Raw genomic sequence first — 23684 nt, 5'->3', positions numbered from 1 at the left:
AGAACTGCCCTTTTTTCATGCCAGGAGACCAGAATCCTCCCTTAGACTAACGGTGAGACTGGGGGATGTGACATAACACACTATGTCCTCCGCAAACACCCGGCTCAGTCTCTCACGTGATCCCCAAGATGGCGCCGCCACGCACAAGTTCCTCTGGTCAGGCCTCCACTAAGAAGACCTCACTGCTACAGGCCCCAGCCGCCAGAGATACAGCAGTGGCACCTCACCGTCCGGTTTCGCCTATTATTTCACCGGAGCTCCCGCAGGCTCAAAATTCACAGGGCGTGGATGGCCACACAGAAGGAACTAATGGCGGAACTTCCCCACTAAACACGACCTTCTGAGATGGCAGCCTCTGTAGTCTCAGCACTTTCTAAGGAGCTACATGACATTCGCAAACAGGTGGACGAGGTGGAAGAACAAGCAGCGTATCTGGAGGAATCTGCCAACTCCACAGACACCTGGCTCTCTGCCCTGGATGCTTACCAACAGGCCCTCCGCCGCCAATACATAGATGTTCAATAGTGATGAGCCGAACACCCCCCGGTTCGGCTCGCACTAGAAAACCGCACCAGAACACAGAGGAAAAGTTTGTTCGAACAAACGAACCCCATTGAAGTCTATGGGACTCGAACCTTGAAAATCAAACGGCCTCATTTTGAAAGCTTAAATGCAAGTTATTGCCCCAAAAAAGTGTATGTCGGTCCGGGTCCTGACCCATGGTCCATGTAGCAATCAATAAAAAGTTTTTAAAAACAATAATTTTTAAAGGAGCACTGATTTACTGATTTTAATGAGGCTTAAAGTAAAACTATAACTATAAAAATGAAAAATTCCTTCAAATATCGTGCCTGGGGGGTCCCCTGAATATGCCTGTAAAGTAGTGCATCTCTACGATGTATGTAGCCTGCTGCAGCAATACTGACATTTCTAAAGCAAAAAATGTCATATACAAATATACATACAAATTTAAAATTGCATGTACTTGTCATACGAGTGCAGAAAATTGAGCCTTGCTTATTGGTGGTGCCTGAACATCATAACCCCTCACAGTTACTCTTGCTGGGCGCAGGAACGGACCCCAGCAGCTAAAAAATCCATACAAATTTGAAATTGCATGTACTTTTCATATAGGTGCCAAAAATTGGGCTTTTGCTGTTGGTGGTGCCTGAACACTGTAACCAAGGCCTCGCAGTTACTCTTGCTGGGTGCAGGAACGGGACCTGCTGGTAAGAATTGCATAGAAATTTGAAATTGCATGTGCTATACAAGTGCCAAAAATTTGGCCTTTGCCGTATGTGGTTCCTGAACACCGTAACCAAGGCCTCGCAGTTACTCTTGCTGGGAGCAAGAACGGGACCTGCTGGTAAGAATTCCATGCAAATTTGAAATTGCATGTACTACACAGGTGCCAAAAATTGCGCCTTTGCTGTTGGTAGTGCCTGAACACCGTAACCCCTTACAGTTAGCAGGACACAGTGACAGGTCCTGCTGTTAAAAGTGACATATGACATTTAAATTGTATGCACCTGTCATACAAGTGCAGAAAAATTGGGCCTTGGGGGTTGGTAGTGACCTAAACCAAAAAAAATGTTGGAAGCTAGCAGAATAAAGGTAGAGGAATAGGATAGGCAGCAAATGCAGTCTTCAAGGGATGGCAGACCCCTAGTGAATTGAATCAGTTACATCAGCATCAGGGGCTTGATAGCTCTTGTTGATCCAGGACTGGTTCATTTTGATAAAAGTCAGCTGATCAACAGAGTCTGTGGACAGACACTCTTTTGTCTGTCACAAAATAAAAATTTTATAGCCTGTACATTCAGTTTTTGTCGGTACGAAAATTCATAATCGGCTGTCAAGAGCACTATACTAACGATCCGAAAATCGGCTGATCATTCATCGGATTCAATTTTACTTCTGATTTTCTTATCGTGTGTACAGCCTTAACTCAGAGACTTAACCCCTTATTTGATAGATTATTTGAAAGATTGTACCATTGGACTTTTTGGGACTGTTGCCCCTTGATCTATTTAGATCCAAGCGCAAGTACTGTACACAGTGTGTCTTTATACAAAACAATAATAACCTTTCAATAAAACACAGAAAAAAATACATGTAAGTGGGACAGAACATTCTGAGCCCAGCAAAGTTCCTTTTTGGGTTTAGATGTGTTAACAAATATGTAGGAAAAATGACAAAAAAAATATCTTGCAGATGTTATTAAAATGAATTTATTAAAAATGTACACATATTTATATCCAGTGATTACAGGTCATAGAATTTAGGAATGTCATCCCCGGTTAGGACAGTCTGCTTCGATCCGTCCTTTGTTACAGTCATTAGATAGATCACCCCTCCACTGGAACCATCTCGGCTCATTGCCAGCGACAGAGCTGGGGGGAAAGAAAAGCAGCATGGAATCATTAATACAGAAAGTACTACTTGGACTGTAGGGAGAGTAAGAAAAAAAAACTACCTCCAAAAAGCGGTACAAGAATTATTTTTTGCAGTGATTAAGTAGATATAAAAAAGGCAACACAAATCAGATTCTTTACTCTAAGACCGGGGTCCCCAAACTTTAGCCCACGGGCCACATCCACCTGCCGCAAGATTTTATCTGGCTGGAAGCTAGAGTGGCAAATTATCAGTTTGTACTGACTGAAGATTTAGGTCAGCAGAAATGGCCTATGATTTCTGCTACTGATATATGGTAGACTCTGATGGGGACCCTGATGTAAGAGGAGGCACTTATGGGGATCCTGATTTAAGAGGGGACTCTGATGGTAACCCTGATGTAAGAAGGCACACTTTCAGAGATCCTGATGTAAGAGGGGACACTTTCAGAGATCCTGATGTAACAGGGGGACTTTTATGGGGATCCTGATTTAAGAGGGGGACTCTGATGGGGACACTGATGTAAGAGGGGACACTTTTGGAGATCCTGATAAAAGAGGGGGACTTCGATGGGGACCCTGATTTAAGAGGGGGACTCTGATGGGGACCCTGCTTTAAGAGGGGACACTTATAGGGATCCTGATACAAGAGGGGGACTCTGATGGGAACCTCTGATGTAAGAGGGGGACTCTGATGGGGACCCCTGATGTAAGAGGGGGCACTTTTGGAGATCCTGATGCAAGAGAGGGACTTTGATGGGGATCCTGATTTAAGTGGGGACCCTTATGGGAACCCTGGTGTAAGAGGGAACACTTTTGGAGATTTGATGTAAGTGGCAGACTTTGATGGGGATCCTGATATAAGAGGAAGACTAATGGGGATCCTGAGGTAATAGGGGACTCTGATGGGGATTTTTTTGGTCCATGAATATTTGTAAAATATATCATGTGGCCTTTGTAATGAAAAGCTTGGAGACCCCTGCTCTAAGACACGCTAAAGCAAAACTGTGTCCTCCTGCAGAGCAAAGCAACATGACAAAAATGACATTTTTGTTGCAGGGGATGCTAGAAATCTGACTTGTATCTTAGGCAGACTTCTGGGAAAATCGATGAGCCAATCACACAAGCAGGAAATTATGTTTCTGGGGTGTGGTCAGTATACATTCTGTGTACAGAACAGCTCCAGGGAGCCATATTGCATTTTCAGGAAATTACAACAGCTACAGATTGAAAAGGAAAGGTAATTTTTAAATAACATTCAATCCCAATATGATTTGGGTCGCAATTGTATACCATATATATTTTTTTTTCTTTAGTTGCTGATTTTTTTCTCCATGAAAGTGGAGTTACCCTTTAACTTTTTTAGTTTTGAACCTGCTATGGACATCTAACAAAGAAAAAACACAAAACAAAATATTTGCTGGCGCATGATTGGTTTGTTGATGTGAAACCAGCTTTTGCTTTATTAACTAATGCCTCGTTTCCACTGAGCGGAACGGTTCTGGTCGGTACAGTTTGGAAGGGTTAGAATGGTCCGGCCTATTCAGGTGAGCGTTTTTTCCACTGCAGGTCGGACTGCCAGGAGCCATGCGGTGTTTACACCAAGCGTGGTGTTTGTTTTGCGCATTCGTTTGATGTGAGCATTGAAGTTTTCCTATTCGCCAATCAGTGGAATGTGGAATGTATCGCGTGACACCAGTAGCTCTGCCCCTAACCGTACCGTACCATTTCCTATGGCCCTACATCTGAAGGAGGACCAGGAATGGTGCGGTTTGGTTTGGTTGTATGGTCCACTTTCATAATGGAAACACTCAAAATAGCATACCATACCGACCCGCTCAGTGGAAAGGAGGCATTCGTTCAGTGAGCATTCGGTTTGCTAGGAGACCAACCTCTGTTCTGTTGGTAGGTCAACCCCATCATCTTCTAAAGAAACAAAAGTCAGCTATTCAGCTATGAATGAATCCCCTCCTAACAGACCACTGGGAGCTAATTACAGCAGGAAGGCACAAAATTTAGCCAAAAACATCATAAAAAAAAAAAGGTTCTAAAGCTTTATTGAGCTAACTTACCTGTAATAAAGTATGTCCCATGTTGTGCAGGCAACTGAGTCCTGGTGAAATCTTTAGGCCCCTTTCACACACTGAGTCCGTTGGACGGACTCCATTTATCTCAGCGGGGGATCAATTCACCGATCCCCCGCTGAGCGGGAGAATGACAGCTGTTCTACCCACAGTGTGCGGAGACACAGCTGTCAGTTCCCCATACATCTCTAACCGATCCCATCCGCTGGATGGATGGAAAATAGGGTTTCCATCCGTCCAGATTTGACATCCGATGCCCCATAGGGATGCATGGGGGGACCGTTCAGATCCGCCAAAAAAACGGACAGGCGGAGCTGAACGGTCCACTGCAAATATAAACACAAAAGAATGGCTCACCAGCCTAGCGCATTATCCTCAGTAGGTTTTTATTGATAAATTATTTAAAAATGTCTACTCACAAGCGAGTGATGTAAACCAGCATATCAAATCCGACTAGTAACGTCCATGGTGTTGGAGTCCATAGTCTTGTCAAGATTATCGGCTGACGCGTTTCGAGGCAGTACCTCTTCCTCAGAGCCTCTGAACGGTCCGCCTGTGTGAAAGAGCTCTTACTTGCAAGGATGGCCTGTCCTCTTCCTGTCCCTGAACTTCCAGTACTATGGGGTTTAATAGTTTTGGGTCTTCTGTGACGCTGCTGTGACAAAGTTTTTGGTGATGACTCACCCCTGCCTCCTTCCTCCTCCACTGAGAAATGTTCTTTCATTGCTTTCACTAAAAATGATCTGTGGATAGGGTAGAGAATCTTGTGACCCATCCATTTACAGATCTTGTAACAGGCAGTGAAGGCAATGGAAGAATGGAGAAGGAGGGAGGAGGGTCCGGTCCTCATTGGGAACTTTTTCACAGCAGCTTCTTATAAGACCCAAAGTTATTAACCCCCGCAGTGCCAAATGTTCAAAGTCAGGAAGAGGACGGAGCATCCCTATACAGAAGATATTTTTATGATCCAGCTGCCTGCATGACATGGAACATACGTCATTACAGACAAATGAGCTCACTAAAGCTATAGAGATTATGTTTTTATGGGAAATGTCAGCTTTAGTATAGTTTTACTATAGTATTCCCATAGTAAAGTTCCCCTGAGCCCCTTACCATGGACAGTGAACCTCTCACACTCCTCTTTGGTCATTCCAGGCTTATAAACAGAGTCCACATAACCATATATATAGGAACTTCCAGATCCTCCAATGGAAAAAGGCTGTCGGCTTATCATCCCACCCAATGTCCCATACACCTGTTCAGGAGAGATGGATAAAGTGCACATTTAGGTTACAAGGTTTGGACTTTACAGGATTTTCCATTCCCTTATACAATCTGTGCATGTAAAATATATAATACAGCATGCAAATACTTCATTTACTTTAAAGAAGAAGACCAGTCACAGCTAGGCTTACCCAAGAATCTAAAGATTCAGTCTTAAATTATTATAATTGTGTAGTATTATGTAGGAAATATTTATGTTTGTACAACATTTGAACAATTATAACACTAAATACCCAGATTTCTGAGCTATGTCCAGTTCTAAAAGGTAAGTTTAATAAAATCACAAAAATCCTTGCGGGCATAAACCTGATTAAAATCGGCAAAGATAAAAAAAATCTGAAACCTTTATACTTTGTATGATTTGAGTACACCCCTAAGTGAAAATGTCCAAATTGGGTCCAAAGTGTCAATATTTTGTGTGGCCAACATTATTTTCCAGCACTGCCTTAACCCTCTTGGGCATGGAGTTCACCAGAGCTTCACAGGTTGTCACTGGAGTCCTCTTCTACTCCTCCATGGCGACATCACGGAACTGGTGGATGTTAGAGACCTTGCACTCCTTCACCTCCGGTTTGAGGATGCCCCACAGATGCTCAATAGGGTTTAGGTCTGGAGACATGCTTGGCCAGCCCATCACCTTTACCCTGAGCAATGCTGACAGCACTTATATGTCTATTTCCCAAAGACAACCTCTGGATATGATACTGAACATGTGCACTCAACTTCTTTGGTCAACCAAGGCGAGGCCTGTTCTGAGTGGAATCTGTCCTGTTAAACTGCTGTATGGTCTTGGTCACCATGCGGCAGCTCAGTTTCAGGGTCTTGGCAATCTTTTTATAGTAAAGGCCATCATTATGTATAGCAACAATTCTTTTTTTCAGATCCTCTGAGAGTTCTTTGCCATGAGGTGTCATTTCTTCAGTGTTGTCACATTAAAAGATGTAATATAATATTTACAAAAATGTGAGGGGTGTACTAACTTTTGTGAGATACTGTATATATATATATATAGAAAGAGAGAGAGAGTATATATATATATATATATATATATATATATATATATATATATATATATATATATATACACACAGTATATATCAGCCCCCAAAATGTCCACTTGCCTGCTCGCATTAGGTGAGTGAAAATAAGCTGAGGGTGAGTGTGGAGCATGGGCAGACTGGGTTGGACAATTGCCCCCTGGGCCGCTCTGATGCCCTGTAAAAAAGGCTGCACCACTTCTGCCAGAAGCGAGTAGCTGGAAAACTGTCAGAAGGAGAGCTGATCAGGTCACACAGAGAGAGGATCTCCCGCTATGACACAGCTTGGGTCTGAAATGCTGGCCTCTATCAAACAAAGTCCCGCCTCCTGGACTGGCTCCTAAGATAGACAGCTAACTGGTTCAATGCTGCGAAATTGAATAAAGGTGCTGTCTATCATAGGAGCTGATCTTTGTTTGACAGTGGCCGGAGTTTCAGATTCAAGCTGTGTCACAGCGGCAGATCCACTCTGTGTGATCCGGTCGGCTCTCCTCCCGATTCCTCCCTGTAATCCCCATGCAGTGATAGGCTGCATTGATGGGCACAGATGAGGCTGCACTGATGGGCACTGATAGGCTAAACTGATAGGCTAAATTGATGGGCACTAATAAGCACTGATGAGGCTGCACTGATAGGCACTGATAGGCTCTGATAGGCTGCACTAATGGGCACTGATAGGCTGCACTAATGGGCACTGATGGGCACTGATAGGCTGTACTGATGGGCACTGATAAGGCAGCACTGATATGCTGCACAGATGGACACTGATATGCTGCACTTATGGGAAATAATAGGCTGTACTAATGGGCACTGATGAGGCGGCACTGATGGCCACTGATGAGGCGGCAATGATGGGCACTGATGAGGCTGCACTGATATGCTGCACTGACGGGCACTGTTGAGGCTGCACTGATGGGTACTGATATGCTTTATGTCAAAGTTGTTCTTAATATTTATTTTTGTAACTTAATTCTGCATAAGACATTTACAGTGTAATTTCATGGGATAATTTACGAAGACGTGTTTAGGGGTGAAATTGGGGGTTGGGTGGTGGTGAGTAACTCTTAACTCCTGTCTAGTAGCTCAGGACTTTATATTTTAAACCCTTTCTGTGTGTGTGTGTATATATATATATATATATATATATATATATATATATATATATACTCCATATTGTCAAAAGTATTGGGACACCCGCCTTTACACATGAACTTTAATGGCATCCCAGTCTTAGTCCGTAGGGTTCAATATTGAGTTGGCCCACCCTTTTCAGCTACAACAGCTTCAACTCTTCTGGGAAGGCTGTCCACAAGGTTTAGGAGTGTGTTTAAGGGAATGTTTGACCATTCTTCCACAAGCGCATTTATGAGGTCAGGCACTGATGTGGATGAGAAGGCCTGGCTCACAGTCTCCACTCTAATTCATCCCAAAGGTGTTCTATCGGGTTGAGATCAGGACTCTGTGCTGGCCAGTCAAGTTCCTCCACCCCAAACTAACTAATTAATGTCTTTATGGACCTTGCTTTGTGCACTGGTCAAAATCATTTCATGGAGGGGGATTATGGTGTGGGGTTATTTTTCAGGAGTTGGGCTTGGACCCTTTCTTCCAGTGAAGGGAACTCTTAAGCCATCAGCATAACAAGACATTTTGGACAGTTTCATGCTTCCAACTTTGTGGGAACAGTTTGGGGATGGCCCCTTCCTGTTCCAACATGACTGCACACCAGTGCACAAAGCAAGGTCTATAAAGACATGGATGAGCAAGTTGGGGTGGAGGAACTTGACTGACCTGCACAGAGTCCTGACCTCAACCCGATAGAACACTCTTGGGATGTATTATAGTGGTGACTGCGAGCCAGGCCTTCTTGTCCAACATCAGTGTCTGACCTCAGAAATGTGCTTTTGGAATAATGGTCAAACATTCCCATAGACATACTCCTAAACCTTGTGGACAGCCTTCCCAGAAGAGTTGAAGCTAATAAAAAAACAGCATTTCTACTGTAATCAATGGCAGCACCATGGCACACAACAAATGGCACTAGTTGAAATGGGGGCTCAAATAAAAAGTTGGGCTGGAAGGATACTTGTACTAAGAAAAAATGGTCGCTGCCAATGCTAACCTCGCCTTCTAAATACTTCTCTGGGTTGTTGGTCTCACAGCTCTCACAGTCATTGGCTCTCATCAAGTGTGAAAATCTGATCTACAAGCTTGTTGCAGGTCAGCATCCAGGGCCCAGCCAAGGGGAAAGCCAAAAGCGGCCATACCTCCCAACTGTCCCTGATTTGGAGGGACTTTCCCTAAATTGGAACCAAATCTCTCTGTCCTTCTTCTAGGTCTAAAGTATGGACCTCTACAAAAAAACTACATCATAAGCTTGTATTTAAAAAAACAATTGAAGAGCTATTGATCCTGTGAAATGTCATGTGCATTCATTCTGTGCGAGTGTGAATAAAAGTTATTGTTAGGAAACTATTTTCTCTCCTGGTTGAATGTTTTTCATTCGGAAAGAATAGAGTAATTCAGGGCATTATGGTCATTAGATTAAGTTGACAATCACAGTAAATAAGTATTTCTTTCAATCATATGTGTCAAACACCAGGCCCATGGGCCGAATCTGGCCCACCAGGCCATTTCATGTTGCCCTCACACCTCTCCTGCAGCTGTGGCACCCCCCTCAAATCCACAACCACCTTATCTCAGCAGTCGCAGCAGAGAGAAGGGTGCCAGATCCTGCACTTCTACATCCAGCCGCGGAGAGGCTTGTGTCTGCCCTCTCCCTGTCACCCGGAAATTGGCAGCAGAGAGGATGACAGAACTCCTCCCACAGATCATGTGCCTCCTGCACCACCTCTTTTTCACCTCCCCTGGTCTCAGCATTCAGTAGACTCTGTCAGCTGACTCCAGCCCTCTTATGGTCCTCCTCCAGACCCTGCACTTTCTGCCTCCCAACTTCGCCCCCAGATTCTTCTCAACAGCAGCACAGGGTAAAGGGGGTGCACTGTGATGTAAGGGAGGGTGGGGTGTTCTTGACATCTGATGTAAGGGTGGGGGTGCTCTTGACATCTGATGTAAGGGGGGGGGGGGGTGCTATTGACACATCTAGGCTTACAGATAAAACCGGCCCTTTGAGAGCAACCATAATGCTGATGCTGCCCACTATGACAGTGAGTTTGACACCCGCATCTTTAAATGATCATCAGCCCCATCTAGTGGCCATAATGCAGTCCTTTCCTGATTCAGTTTACTCTTAACCACCTTAGCGGCATCCCCGAGCGTGACTCGGGGTGGATTTTCTATGCTGTTATCGGTATCCCCGAGTCACGCTCGGGGTGGATGTGCAGAGCGCGCAACAGTCTCTTACCTTCTCCTGGCGATCCAGCGATGATCCCCCATTGCTGTGATCGCCAGCCATCTGAGATCCCCGCCGCTCGTCCGTCCTCCGTCAGTGTGATGACTTCCTAGTTCCGTTCCCTGCAGCAGCAATGCTGCATGGGAGCGGAACTAGGGAGGGAAATTCAAACGTTGAACGTTGCACAAAACACAAACACACACATAACATTTATATTATATATATATATATATATATACAGTGGGTACGGAAAGTATTCAGACCCCCTTAAATGTTTCACTCTTTGTTTGTTTGCAGCCATTTGCTAAAATCATTTAAGTTCATTCTTCTTCCTCATGAATGTACACATAGCACCCCATACTGACAGAAAAACACAGAATTGTTGACATTGTTGCAGATTTATTAAAAAAGAAAAACTGAAATATCACATGGTCCTAAGTATTCAGACCCTTTGCTGTGACACTCATATATTTAACTCAGGTGCTTTCCATTTCTTCTGATCATCCTTGAGATGGTTCTACACCTTCATTTGAGTCCAGCTGTGTTTGATTATACTGATTGGACTTGATTAGGAAAGCCACACACCTGTCTATATAAGACCTTCCAGATCACAATGCATGTCAGAGCAAATGAGAATCATGAGGTCAAAGGAACTGCCTGAAGAGCTCAGAGACAGAATTGTGGCAAGGCACAGATCTGGCCAAGGTTACAAAAAGATTTCTGCTGCACTTAAGGTTCCTAAGAGCACAGTGGCCTCCATAATCCTCAAATGGAAGACGTTTGGGACGACCAGAACCCTTCCTAGAGCTGGCCGTCCGGCCAAACTGAGCTATCGGGGGAGAAGAGCCTTGGTGAGAGAGGTAAAGAAGAACCCAAAGATCACTGTGGCTGAGCTCCAGAGATGCAGTCAGGAGATGGGAGAAAGTTGTAGAAAGTCAACCATCACTGCAGCCCTCCACCAGTCGGGGCTTTATGGCAGAGTGGCCCGACGGAAGCCTCTCCTCAGTGTAAGACACATGAAAGCCCGCATGGAGTTTGCTAAAAAACACCTGAAGGACTCCAAGATGGTGAGAAATAAGATTCTCTGGTCTGATGAGACCAAAATAGAACTTTTTGGCCTTAATTCTAAGCGGTATGTGTGGAGAAAACCAGGCACTGCTCATCACCTGTCCAATACAGTCCCAACAGTGAAGCATGGTGGTGGCAGCATCATGCTGTGGGGGTGTTTTTCAGCTGCAGGGACAGGACGACTGGTTGCAATCAAGGGAAAGATGAATGCGGCCAAGTACAGGGATATCCTGGACAAAAACCTTCTCCAGAGTGCTCTGGACCTCAGGCTGGGCCGAAGGTTTACCTTCCAACAAGACAATGACCCTAAGCACACAGCTAAAATAACAAAGGAGTGGCTTCACAACAACTCCGTGACTGTTCTTGAATGGCCCAGCCAGAGCCCTGACTTAAACCCAATTGAGCATCTCTGGAGAGACCTAAAAATGGCTGTCCACCAACGTTTACCATCCAACCTGACAGAACTGGAGAGGATCTGCAAGGAGGAATGGCAGAGGATCCCCAAATCCAGGTGTGAAAGACTTGTTGCATCTTTCCCAAAAAGACTCCTGGCTGTATTAGATCAAAAGGGGGCTTCTACTAAATACTGAGCAAAGGGTCTGAATACTTAGGACCATGTGATATTTCAGTTTTTCTTTTTTAATAAATCTGCAACAATATCAACAATTCTGTGTTTTTCTGTCAGTATGGGGTGCTATGTGTACATTCATGAGGAAGAAGAATGAACTTAAATGATTTTAGCAAATGGCTGCAATATAACAAAGAGTGAAAAATTTAAGGGGGTCTGAATACTTTCCGTACCCACTGTATGTCATTTTTATTGTTTTTTTTTTTTTAACTAGTAATGACGGCGATCTGCAATTTTTTTTGCGGGACTGCGACATTGCAGCGGACAGATCGGACCCCTGACTGACATTATTGACACTTTTGGGGGTACCAGTGACATTACTAGAGTAATCAGTGCTATACATATGCACTGTTACTGTAAAAATGACACTGGCAGGGAAGGGGTTAACTTTATTAGTGATCAAAGGGTTAAATGTGTCCCTAGGGACGTGATTATAACTGTAAAGGGGCGTGGCTTGTGATGTAACCACAGAGACATACGATCTCTGCAGTTACACCAGAAAGAATGACAGGCGGCTTTGTTTACATCAGCCGCCTGCCTTTCTCCCTCTCTAGTGGGAGATCGCGAGTGGCCGGGGGACATTGGAGCCACCGGTCACTCGAGCAGGGATGCCCATGAACGAGCGGGGGCGGCAGCGCGCCTCCGGCGGCACGCGCTCGCCCCCTGCAGGCTCCTGGGTGAGTGACCTAGTACTATATCGCTTTGCCCAGGAGGGGCTGACTGCCGCAGTAAATATACTGTGGGCGGTCGGCAAGTGGTTAAAAAATCTCCATAGGCGATGCTTTAAAAATGTTTACAGGTAACCTGTTTAGAGTTACAGAGGGGGACTTGCACTAGAATTATTGCTCTCACTTAAATGATTGCAGCGATAACTCACATGTGTGGTTTAAACACCTTTTACACACAAGGGTGCGACTTACATAAGCGTTCACTTCTGGGTGCGAGCGCAGAGAGATGGGGTGCTTTCAATTTTACTTTTTCTTATTTATTTTACTTTTTATTTTTACACTGTCACTTTATTTTTTATTTTTGTAAATCAATTTTATTCCTATTACAAGGAATGTAAACATCCCCTGTAATAGATATAAGCATGACAGGACCTCTTTATTGGGAGATCTAGGGTCAAAAAGACCCCAAATCTCTCCTTTACCATTAAAAGCAAAAGTAAAAAAAATGGAAATTTTACTTAAAAAAAAAAAAAAAAAATCATTTGTTTAAGCCTGAGAACAGAAAGTGACGCCAGAGGTCACTCTGGTCCTCCAAGGGCATAGCGCTGAGTGGGGGCCATCTTGCTTCACTTGACTTGCTGTCCAGCAAATGGCCACACCAGATTGCTTCCAGGTTTACCGACGGCTCCGGTAAGCTTGGAAACGACATGGAGCGGCACCTCTCCCATCGCCTATAAAGGAATCCCATGGCGAATCTGCCCGCGGGACCACTTTTATCTTGTAGCGAATCACCCATAGTAAATAACGATACTGGGGTTATGACAGCTAGCTGCAGCCATAACACCGGTATTTAACGTCAAAGTAATGAAGTACATTTACTCTGGGCGGTCTGCAAGTGGTTGAATCAAGGACAGGCAGCGGGAGAGCTGTCATCATGGGTGTAACAATAATAATAACTATATTGATATTTTTTATTATGTGAAAAAATTGTTACATTCTTGCACAAAGTTACTTTATAACCCTGATATAATTTGAACACCTTCCCACCCGGTCTATAGCACAATGGCGGCTGGGCGCTATAGACTGGGCGGTAGCACTGTTGCTCTGGGTGTATGCCATATGACTTCCTCCCAAAACACGCCTCTTGCAAGGTCGCACAGCGGCACAATCTGTCACCGACTGTGTCTACTGCTACTTCCATGTAATCACTGTGACCAATCACAGCAGATCACATGACAATTGTAAATAATGGGTAGCTTCCTTTCATGCCATCTATTGCCATCTATTGTATACAATTGTGTTGCTAGCTGTGATTGGTCACAGTGATCACATGATACAGACAAGGTCAATCAAAGCCCATCTGTACTATGTGTACTATGTGATTAGCTTTGGCCAATCACAGCTAATCACAACAAAAGACACTGAATGAACCAGTTTCATTTAGTAAAAATGGTTGCTAATACCAATGAAATCCACAGGTATAAGCAATCATAATGTGTAAAAAGAAAGAAAAAAAAAGCTCTGATCACGTCTCTAGAGTAGTACAGTGTTAATATGGTAACACTGTATTGCTTTGGTCACAGTGTGTTAGTAAAATTAAAAAAATGTAAAACGAAAAAAAGAATTTGAAAACTTTTTACATATTGTCACCAGTGTCCCTGATCACCGCCACACCAGTTATATGATAACGCTGTACTGCATTCTTTTTTTTAAATTTCCTGATAATCCAAAAAATTGTGACTAAAAATTACAACTTCAAAAAACTCGCCATGCCACTTAATAAATACCTTGGACTGTCTACTTTCCAAAAAGGGGTAATTTGGGGATATCCTGACATTGTTGGGCCTCAAGAAATGACATAGACCATCAGTACATCATACTATTCAATTTTCAGATATACACTGTATACCATAGTTTGTGGACTGTATAACTTACCTACAGATTTGGGTTATGTTCACAAAAGAAATTTAGCAGAACACATTTTGGACTAAATTTATGAAGAACAATTATTTATTTGCAAAATTTTAAACAGAAATGAAAAAAAAAAGTTTTTTTTATCTTTTTCAAAATTTTCTGTTTTTTTTGTTTATTTAGCAAATAATAAGCAGACGGACCACACCAGCCCGCACACATACCCCCCCAAAGTCACCGGCTCACTCACCCTGGACATTTGGAGGGCAGGCAGGCAGCAGCTTCCCTCTCAGTCTCCTGTGTCTCCTCCCTCCTCCTCCTCCTTGGCCAATGGCATGGCTTCTCCTTTCGGCCAATCGGGAAACGGGTCTCAGGACCCCTTCCTGATTGACCAGGAGGAGGATCCGTGTGACAATAGCGAATATTCATTCGCTACTGTCACACAACTGGGTGGGCTCAGGGCGCAGTCCTCTGCGCCCCAAGCCCACCCTTTTTTTAAGCCTGTTAGAGCCTCTGGCTCTAGTCACGTGCTTAAAAAAAAAAAAACCCCATTGGAATCCATGCGTCCGGCGCCCTACATGTAGATTAGGGGGCCGGATGCATGGATAGGGGGGAGGGGGCGGCGCCCTGCGCCCCCAATGGACAGGCCGCCACTGACAATGACACCATGGTCACAGCACTTCTGCACACTTTTTTACACCTGTCTCCTGGGCTGGGCCTTTTAGTCAAGATCTGAGGAATTTTTATACCAGCTGGAAGGTCACCCATTGTATAGCACTTTGGCAGCCAGAAGCACCACTCCTTTAACCCCATTCATTTTATGCAAACATACTTTGTACTTTTTACACAGCACAATGCACTTTAACTCACTCCCAATTAGTAGGGTGTAGGTTCTTGGATCTTCCCCAAAAGTCATGAGGGGGGGCATGTGGCTTTATGGTCAGGTTCTTTCACCTCCCATGGGGTCTCCCCTAAGGGGAGCCCCACCTAGTACTTCGGTGGACCTTGCTTCGGCAGGTCTCCTGAAGAAAGGGGTCTGCCTAGTTTTGGGTGGATGGACCATAATTACCCCAAACCCTATCAGGAGTCTTGTACCTTGGGGCCAAGGTCAGGATCCTTCCTCTTCATTGAAGGACCAAGTACATCCTCTGCACTTTTTTGTGTGTTTGCTTTTTTTGGTGTTAATTTAGAGTGTGTGTGCACTATGAAGATTAAAAAAGTACATATCTTGAATAGCGGTTTCTCTTAGGTTTGGAGACTTACATACCATTAGGGCTCATTCATATGGCAGCAGGCTATGCTCCCTCTAATAAAAAGCGGTTTCACAAGTCGATACTGGGGGATTCTTCTTAACCCAATATGGGGATTTAACATTGTAATACCATGCGCCAACACCTATATTCATACTTGGTATGTGGCTATGTGGCTATGCCACTGTACTATTGGTTTCAATTAGCAAGATTGACAGGCAGTGCTACCTGTTAAACTCAATATGCAAAGTTAAGATTGACAATTTGCAAAGCATTGAAGTCGTGGCAATCAAAACTGACCTGAGCGGTCATCATATCACATTTAAGGTGAGCATTAATCGGAGCAGTAAAAACACAGATCAACTGCCTGTTTTTGCTGCCACCCATTTTACACCTTAGAGCATGGGTGTCCAACCTGCGGCCCTCTAGCTGTTGCAGAACTACAAGTTCCATCATGCCTCTGCCTTTGGAAGCCATGCTTGCAACTGTCAGTCTTGCAATGCCTCATGGGACTTTCCTTGCAATGCCTCATGGGTGCAGTAGTTCCGCAACAGCCTGAGGGCTGCAGGTTGGACACCCATGCCTTAGAGTAACATTTTGGAGTAATAGAGCAAAGTCTCCACAATCTGCCCACATATTCTGTTATGGTCACACACTGTACTTATTCCACATGGTCTCTTACCAATCTGATCTTAATAAATTCCCTCCAGAATCATCTGTTTCTCCTACTTTTTACTTTCTATGTATGGATTCCAGCAGTTTCTCACTCACCTGTCCTCCGTTTTTCTTGTCCCAGCCAGCCACAAGAAGATGTGCAGACAGCTCCTCCTTGTACTTGTAGCTGACCCCCTTTACAAGGTTTGCAGCGGCTACCACTAAGGGCTCAGTGTCCAGTTCCATACTGCAGTAAAAGAAGATGTGCAAGAAAACATAAATATAGACAATACTGCTTGTCCTATCAGGTTGAGTCTTGAGTTATATTTCTTTTTCAATATGAGCAAAGGAGGGTTATTACACTTTGAGTGAAGACTCTATTGGACTGTCACTGAGGCTCCAGGCTATACTTCCTAGCAGTGGTGGAACTACCAGGGTCGCAAAGGTCTCACTTGTGACCGAGCCCTGGCGTTCCGCCACCATGGGGGCCCCCAAAGAAATTTTTGAGGCCCCCACCTCCACAAATACTCAAACACAAATGTAAACGCACACGTTGGGGGTGCCTATGCATGAAAACGGCGATTGCGATATACATTGCTGAGCATGTTGGAGTAAGAGCAATATTTCTAGCAGCAGATGTGCAAGAAAACATAAATATATACAATACTGCTTGTCCTATCAGGTTGAGTCTTGAGTTATATTTCTTTTTCAATATGAGCCAACATCAGCAAAGGAGGGTTATTACACTTTGAATGAAGACTCCATTGGACTGTCACTGAGGCTCCAGGCTATACTTCCTAGCAGTGGCGGAACTACCAGGGTCGCAAAGGTCTCACTTGTGACCGAGCCCCATGGGGGCCCCCAAGAAATTTTTGAGGCCCCACCTCCACAAATACTCAAACACAAACGTAAACTCACACGCTGGGGGCACCTATGCATGAAAACGGCGATTGTGATATACATTGCCGTGCACACTGGCGTAAGAGCAATATTTCTAGCATCAGACCTCCTTCGTAAGGCTAAACTCATGACTTAAAATGACAAGTAAACACAAGGGCGCACCAGCCTAGTGCATTATCCTTTTGAAGGTTTATTATAAAAAAGGGTTAAAATACTCATAAATGAATTCTTGATAAAAGCATATCAAACAAGGAACGCAGTCCTCAGCATCAAGATCCAAGGGTGTACCGTCCCCTGAAGCTGTATAGGCTTACGTGTTTTTAGGCTTAGCCTTTTCTTCACAGGAAGGCTCTGAAGAAGAGGCTAAGCCTCGAAACCCGTAAGCCTATACAGCTTCAGGGGACGGTACACCCTTAGATCTCGATGCTGAGGACGTCGTAACTTGTTTGATATGCTTTTATCAAGAACTCGTTTGTGAGTATTTTAACCCTTTTTTATAATAAACCTTCAAAAGGATAATGCACTAGGCCGGTGCGCCCTTGCGTTTGCTTGTGATTTTCAGTGATTCTGGACCATCCTGGTCGTGTAAGGGGCAGCAAGGCCGAAACTATCCTGTGTTGCCATGTCACTAGCTCTCAACAGCTGCAAGACCACAGCTGAGATGGATGGAGGATTACACTACTCAGAGCGCAGGGAACTGGTGCTCTGCACCAACTATTCATGTGTTGTTACTAAACTCATGACTTGTAGGGGGCTTTGAAGGCATCACCTATGGAAAATATAGGGTAATGACGTTTATCGCCATTTCACATGGAAACCTAAAACCTAAGGTTTGACTTGTTGGGTATCGATTTACTTTGTGCAACCTCATCTTTTATATTTTACAAAGAAATAACGAATTCATTAAAGTAATTTTTTTACCTTTGCGGTAATATCGTTTGGCATAACAAATTGGAACTACCACTATTCTATTCTCTAGGGTGTCTGCTTTGTAGGGGTTTATGCAATCGTCAGGCTTAAAATTATTTGGCAGTAAAAGGGTTAATGCTAAAGCTACGTGGGTACATTATTATGAGATGGGCAGAACTGGGCCCTCTGAAATGTTGGGCCCCATAGAATAAGCATGGTCTTACCTGTGCACTTCCAAATAGTAATGAACCATATCAGCTACAGCCTGACAATCAGCGGCGGAACCAGAGAGGGCACAGTAGATCTTATCATGAAGGGGAGCCAGTTTATTAAAGACTCGATTGACTACAGCTTCTCTGCAGAGAGAGGAGAAAGAGATTATTAGATAGGGCTAGAATTTAATGTAAATAAAAAAGTGTTTGACACCTGAGGCATTGAGACTCACCCAGCGGACACTCTTGAGTCGGATCCAATGACGATGCCTCCATTGAACTCTATGGCGATGATGGTGGTCTACAAAGACAAAAACTACTATTGAGATTGATTTTATTGGCTCAGCGAGTGAAGAAGATACAGGGTTTACACAGGAACTCCAGTAAAGCTAATTATCCTGAAGACCTTCACACAATTTAAAGGAAGCCTGGACAGGAGGCAACACATGAGTTGCCATTGATACATTGTGCTACTTGCCTGGCTGTAGTGCTGACCCTCCACCTTTGAAACTTTCTAAATGAATGATTCACAACAAATATGCCTCCAATGAAGTCAGAGGTGATTAGTATTCCTGAGATGAAGATATGTTTGGGGTCAGTGTTTCAATTGGTATGAATGTCAGGAAACTAGCATGGTAAAATTTGGAGAAGAAAGGAAGAAAGGTGCCGCTGAGTGTAGCAGATGTAGCTTTATTCCATAACAAACACATAAACTTACATGAAGGCTGATGTGTATCCTTGTAGCTCAGGGGTCCCTTCCTTGTCCGCAGTGATCCCATCCTTTAGCTGGCCAGCAGCAGGGAGATGACGCTGCAGGGAGGACCAATCAGAGGGACTGAATCAGACCGAGGCAGCGATGGACAGTGCCATCTTAAGAGCATTAAAGGGCCCTTGGGCAATGCAGTGCACTGGGGCCCTGCCCACACAATCACCCACGAGATCAAAAATGCAAATTATCAATAAGGCGATACTTATTGGTACAGCAGTGCCAGGCTAATGACAGCTTCCAAGTTTGGCAGCTGGTTCCAGGTGGAAGTAGGACCCGACTGTGGCTGTTCCCTTGGAGGTGGACAGGCATTCCTGCAGTTGTGGGCTCCCCCTCCATGGCCCAAGTGGCCTGACAGCAGCGCAGGGCCGACAGGCTCTTGCCATGTGCTAAGTTCGGCGGCGGGATGCACACGGGAGCGGGACTAATGCTTGGCTGGGGCTGGGTCGGTGGGCAAGTGGGGCCCCCGGGCAACTGCCCAGCATGCCCATTCGGTAAGATGGCCCTGGCAATGGAACGCATGCCTCATTGATGAACCACACGAGCGTGATGGCGTGGAGGGGCGGTAAATCCATTCATCAGTCTGGTTGCCCCTCTCCTGCATACTAGCTCATTATGTGTTTGTCTTTCAGGGTGAAAAAAAAAAAAAAAGGGTTTACAACCTCTTTAATGCCTTCTATGCAATAACCAGTTCTGGACCGGAAGGATTTGCCCCCTTAATGACCAGGCCATATTTTGTGATTCGGCACTGTGTTATTTTAACGGACAATTGCGCGGTCGTGCGACGCTGTGCCCAAATAAAATCAATGTCCTTTTTTTCCCACAAACAGAGCTTTCTTTTGGTGGTATTTGATCCCCTCTGCTATTTTTATTTTTTGCGCTATAAACAATTCTGAAAAAAAAACAATATTTTTCACTTTCTGCTATATAACATTCCCGAAAAAAAAAATTAAAAATCTAAATTTTTTAACATTTTAGGCCAATTTGTTTTCTGCTACATATTTCTGGCGAAAAAAAATTGCAATAAACGTATTTTGATTGGTTTGCGCAAAAGTTATTGCGTCTACTAGCGATTTACGGTATGTCATTTTTATTGTTTTTTCTTTTTTTTTACTAGTAATGGCGGCAATCTTCGACATTGCGGCGGACAGATCGGACCCCTAACTGACATTTTTGACACTTTTGGGGGGACCAGTACCATTACTACAGTAATCGGTGCTAAAAATATGCACTGTTACTGTAATAATGATACTGGCAGGGAAGGGGTTAAAACTGTGGGTGATCAAGGGGTTAAATTTGAGCCTAGGGGAGTGATTCTAACTGTGGGGGGCGTGGCTTGTGAAATGACCATAGAGACCTATGAATCCTATATAGAAGGATCACATGGGCTCTATGATCATTCTAGGGAGAAGAACGGTTGGCTGTGTTTGCAACAGCTGACCGTTCTTCTCTCTCACCAGGGAACGATCTCGGGTGTCGGACGGCAATCGGAGCCGCCTGCCCCATGCAGAGTCCTCACTGCCGAGTGGGGGCGGGCGCGCGTTTCCCCCCCTAGCTGCAGGCACGCGACCGACGTATACCTACAGCGGTTCGTGCAGGAGGGCCAGCCTGCCACAGTATTTCTGAGGTGGGCGGTCCTTAAGCGGTTAAGATAAAAAACCTTCTGGGTATAGCAGCACCCCTAATACTTACCTGAGCCCCATCTCTGTCCAGCGGAGTCCACGAGTCCCTTGGCCATCTGGGACTCTCTCTCATGTTTGGCTGAGACACACCCGCGGCACCATTGGCTCCTGCGGCTGTCAATCAAAGTCAGTTAGCCAATCAGGAGAGAGAGGGGAAGGGCCAAATGACAGCTCCATGTCTGAATGGACATATGGAGCGGCAGCTCGGCTCAGGTGCCCCCAAAGCAAGCCACTTGCTGTGGGGGCACTCAATAGGAGGGTCGGGCCAGGAGCAGCAACGAGGGACCCGAGAAGAGGAGGATCAGGGCTGCTCTGTGCAAAAGCAACTGCACAGAGGAGGTAAGTATGACGTGTTTGTTATTAAAAAACAAAAAAAAGAGACTTTTCAAACACTTAAATGATGTTCTGATAATGGGGCAGGAGATCCCCATACCGGTGTCGGGACACAGCACTGTATTCTGTATGTAGCTGATGCTCATCCGTTGGTCAAGGAAATAGTAAATTTGGGCCAGCATGGTTCAATCAAACTATTTAAAGTCGTATTCACCCTGGAGTTCAGCTTTAGGATGGGAGGAACCCTCTGCAGCTGCAAGGCCTTCAGAAATGTTATCTTCACATTTAGGGCAGTTAGATACACAGAGACCTGCCTGATACTGGATTGACTAGCCCGTATCTAATAATTGTGGGTTCTTATCCCACAACCATGGGCGTCCGCAAGGGGGGGCACTTGCCCCCCCCCCCCCTGGAAATTTCCTGGCCTGATCTAAGAGGGGAATCTATGGGGACGCTGCTCTAAAGGGGGATCTATGGGGGACCCTGGCCTGGCCTGCTCTAAAAGGGGTCATATTGGATAAATATATATATATTCTTTGCAGGGAGAGCCTGGAGGACCTGGTGGTGCAGGAAAACCTGGTAGCGTGGGAATATAGGTGAAAATGTAAGACTAAAGAGGGATCTATGGGGACCCTGGCCTTCTCTAAAGGGGGATCTATGGGGGACCCTGGCCTGCTCTAAAGGGGGATCTATGGGGGACCCTGGCCTGTCCTGCTCTAAAGGGGGTCACATTGGATAAATATATATATATTCTTTGCAGGGAGAGCCTGGAGTACCTGGTGGTGCAGGTAAACCTGGTAGCGTGGGAATATAGGTGAAAATGTAAGACTAAAGAGGGATCTTAGGGGACCCTGTCCTGCTCTAAAGGGGGATCTATGGGGGACCCTGGCCTGATCTAAAGAGGGATCTATGGGGACCCTGCTCTAAAGGGGATCTATGGGGGCCCCTGGCCTAATCTAAAGGGGGATCTATGGGGACACTGCTCCAAAGGGGATCTATGGGGAACCCTTGCCTGCTCTAAAGGGGGATCTTTGGGGGACCCTGGCCTGGCCTGCTCTAAAGGGGATCTATGGGCACCTTGCTCTAAAGGGGATCTATGGGGGACCCTGGCCCGGCCTGCTCTAAAGGGGGATCTATGGGGACACTGCTCTAAAGGGGATCTATGGGGGGACCCTGGCCTGGGCTGCTCAAAAGGGGGTCATATTGGCTAAATATATATATATATTCTTTGCAGGGAGAGACTGGAGTACCTGGTGGTGCAGGAAAACGTGGGACTAAAGGTGAAAATGTAAGACTAAAGAGGGATCTATGGGGGCCCTGGCCTGCTCTAAAGGGGAATCTATGGGGGACCCTGCTCTAAAGGGGATCTATGGGGGACCCTGGCCTGCTCTAAAGGGTATCTATAGGGACACTGCTCTAAAGGGAATCTATGGGGGACCCTTGCCTGGCCTGCTCTAAAGGGGGATCTATGGGGACACTGCTCTAAAGGGGATCTATGGGGGACCCTGGCCTGGTCTGCTCTAAAGGGGGATTATGGGGGTGAAAAGGGGTGGAGCATGGGTGACTTTAAAATGATGCCCCCCCCCCCCCTCCTGAAAAAAGTTCTGCGGACGCCCATGCCCACAACCTTATCTTATCCCACTACCAAGACTCTGACCACGAGGATAGGTTGGCATTACTTTTAGAGCTCCACATATTATCAGCTCTGAGTGATTCAGTAAAGCTGGGTTGTTGTTTAGGACCTCTCATTCCTGCAATTATTTTGCTATACTATACACAGCCCAGACATTTCCTCATCTTGCCTTTCCGTACTGCAGCTCCTCTCTTCCTCCCTCCCAGCACAGAATATCTCTCTACTTTTTGACTCTTTATCTTCTACAGCCAATTTTTTGAGTGGACCATGATGACCAAATCAGGTGGCCACTGGCCAGTATCACTTACCCCAGTGGACACCTCAGGAGAAGAAGAAAAGGGGTTCCCAGGTCCTGGCATCTTGCTGCTTCTACGTTTTCTGAAATAAAAGTGAAAGTAGAATTTGCAGCTACAGCTTCATGACTCTGAGTGTCGCCAGCAGCTTCATAGAGACGTCTCCTGACCGTACGCTGCATGGCGTGCTCAGACACAATTACTCGCTCCATTACTTTTATTTGCTATGGATTACAGACAGGACAGGGATACGATGACATGCACAGACATGCACAAGCTGCAATATGTTTTCTGCTCTTTTTTATTTATTTTATTTATTTCAGGTACTTATATATATTTTCTATAATTGTTTTATGTTTTTTTCTATGCATTTGAAATAAACTGATATACTTTAGCTTCCAGCATGCAATTTAATGCGTCAAAATGCATCACGTGATTGAAAGGCATTGTTCATCTAAATCAGGGGTCTCCAAACTTTCTAAACAAAGGGCCAGATTACAGTCTTCAGAGATTAGGGGGGGGGGGGGAGGGGGGCGGTGGCCAGTGGGAGTAGAAAATGCCCGAGTGTTAGTGGGAGTAAAATAATTACACAACGCCTGTGGTCAGTGGGAGGAATAGTGCCTCATCATT

General features: G+C 45.1%; 2 protein-coding genes across 2 annotated transcripts in view; both read right to left on the bottom strand.

Annotated features, from left to right (window-relative positions):
• TAP1 (transporter 1, ATP binding cassette subfamily B member) overlaps nucleotides 1–23684 on the bottom strand; it is an 895619-nt gene that overhangs the window by 715392 nt on the left and 156543 nt on the right. The gene's annotated exons all lie outside the window — the stretch shown is intronic.
• Nucleotides 2216–23193, bottom strand: PSMB9 (proteasome 20S subunit beta 9). The gene is made up of 6 exons (XM_082264590.1): nucleotides 23070–23193; nucleotides 18581–18648; nucleotides 18360–18491; nucleotides 16444–16573; nucleotides 5591–5732; nucleotides 2216–2393 (listed from the first exon to the last, which is right to left on the bottom strand). Exons 1-6 carry the CDS (start codon nucleotides 23118–23120, stop codon nucleotides 2266–2268), a joined length of 651 nt encoding a protein of 216 aa, XP_082120716.1. The 5' UTR covers nucleotides 23121–23193; the 3' UTR covers nucleotides 2216–2265.

Source organism: Pelophylax lessonae, assembly GCF_965119305.1.
Source record: "Pelophylax lessonae genome assembly, chromosome: 7".
In the NCBI taxonomy this organism is placed as follows: domain Eukaryota; kingdom Metazoa; phylum Chordata; class Amphibia; order Anura; family Ranidae; genus Pelophylax; species Pelophylax lessonae.
This window is presented reverse-complemented; position numbering and strand designations above follow the sequence as displayed.

Excerpts from the sequence above, each read along its gene's own strand:
- PSMB9 (XM_082264590.1), bottom strand. The coding sequence starts at position 23,120 with ATGCCAGGACCTGGGAACCCCTTTTCTTCTTCTCCTGAGGTGTCCACT. Across the intron at positions 18,649-23,069 it reads CTCCTGAGGTGTCCACTGGG|ACCACCATCATCGCCATAGA; the intron begins GTAAGTGATACT and ends TTGTCTTTGTAG. Across the intron at positions 2,394-5,590 it reads TGAGAGGTTCACTGTCCATG|CTCTGTCGCTGGCAATGAGC; the intron begins GTAAGGGGCTCA and ends CTTTCCCCCCAG.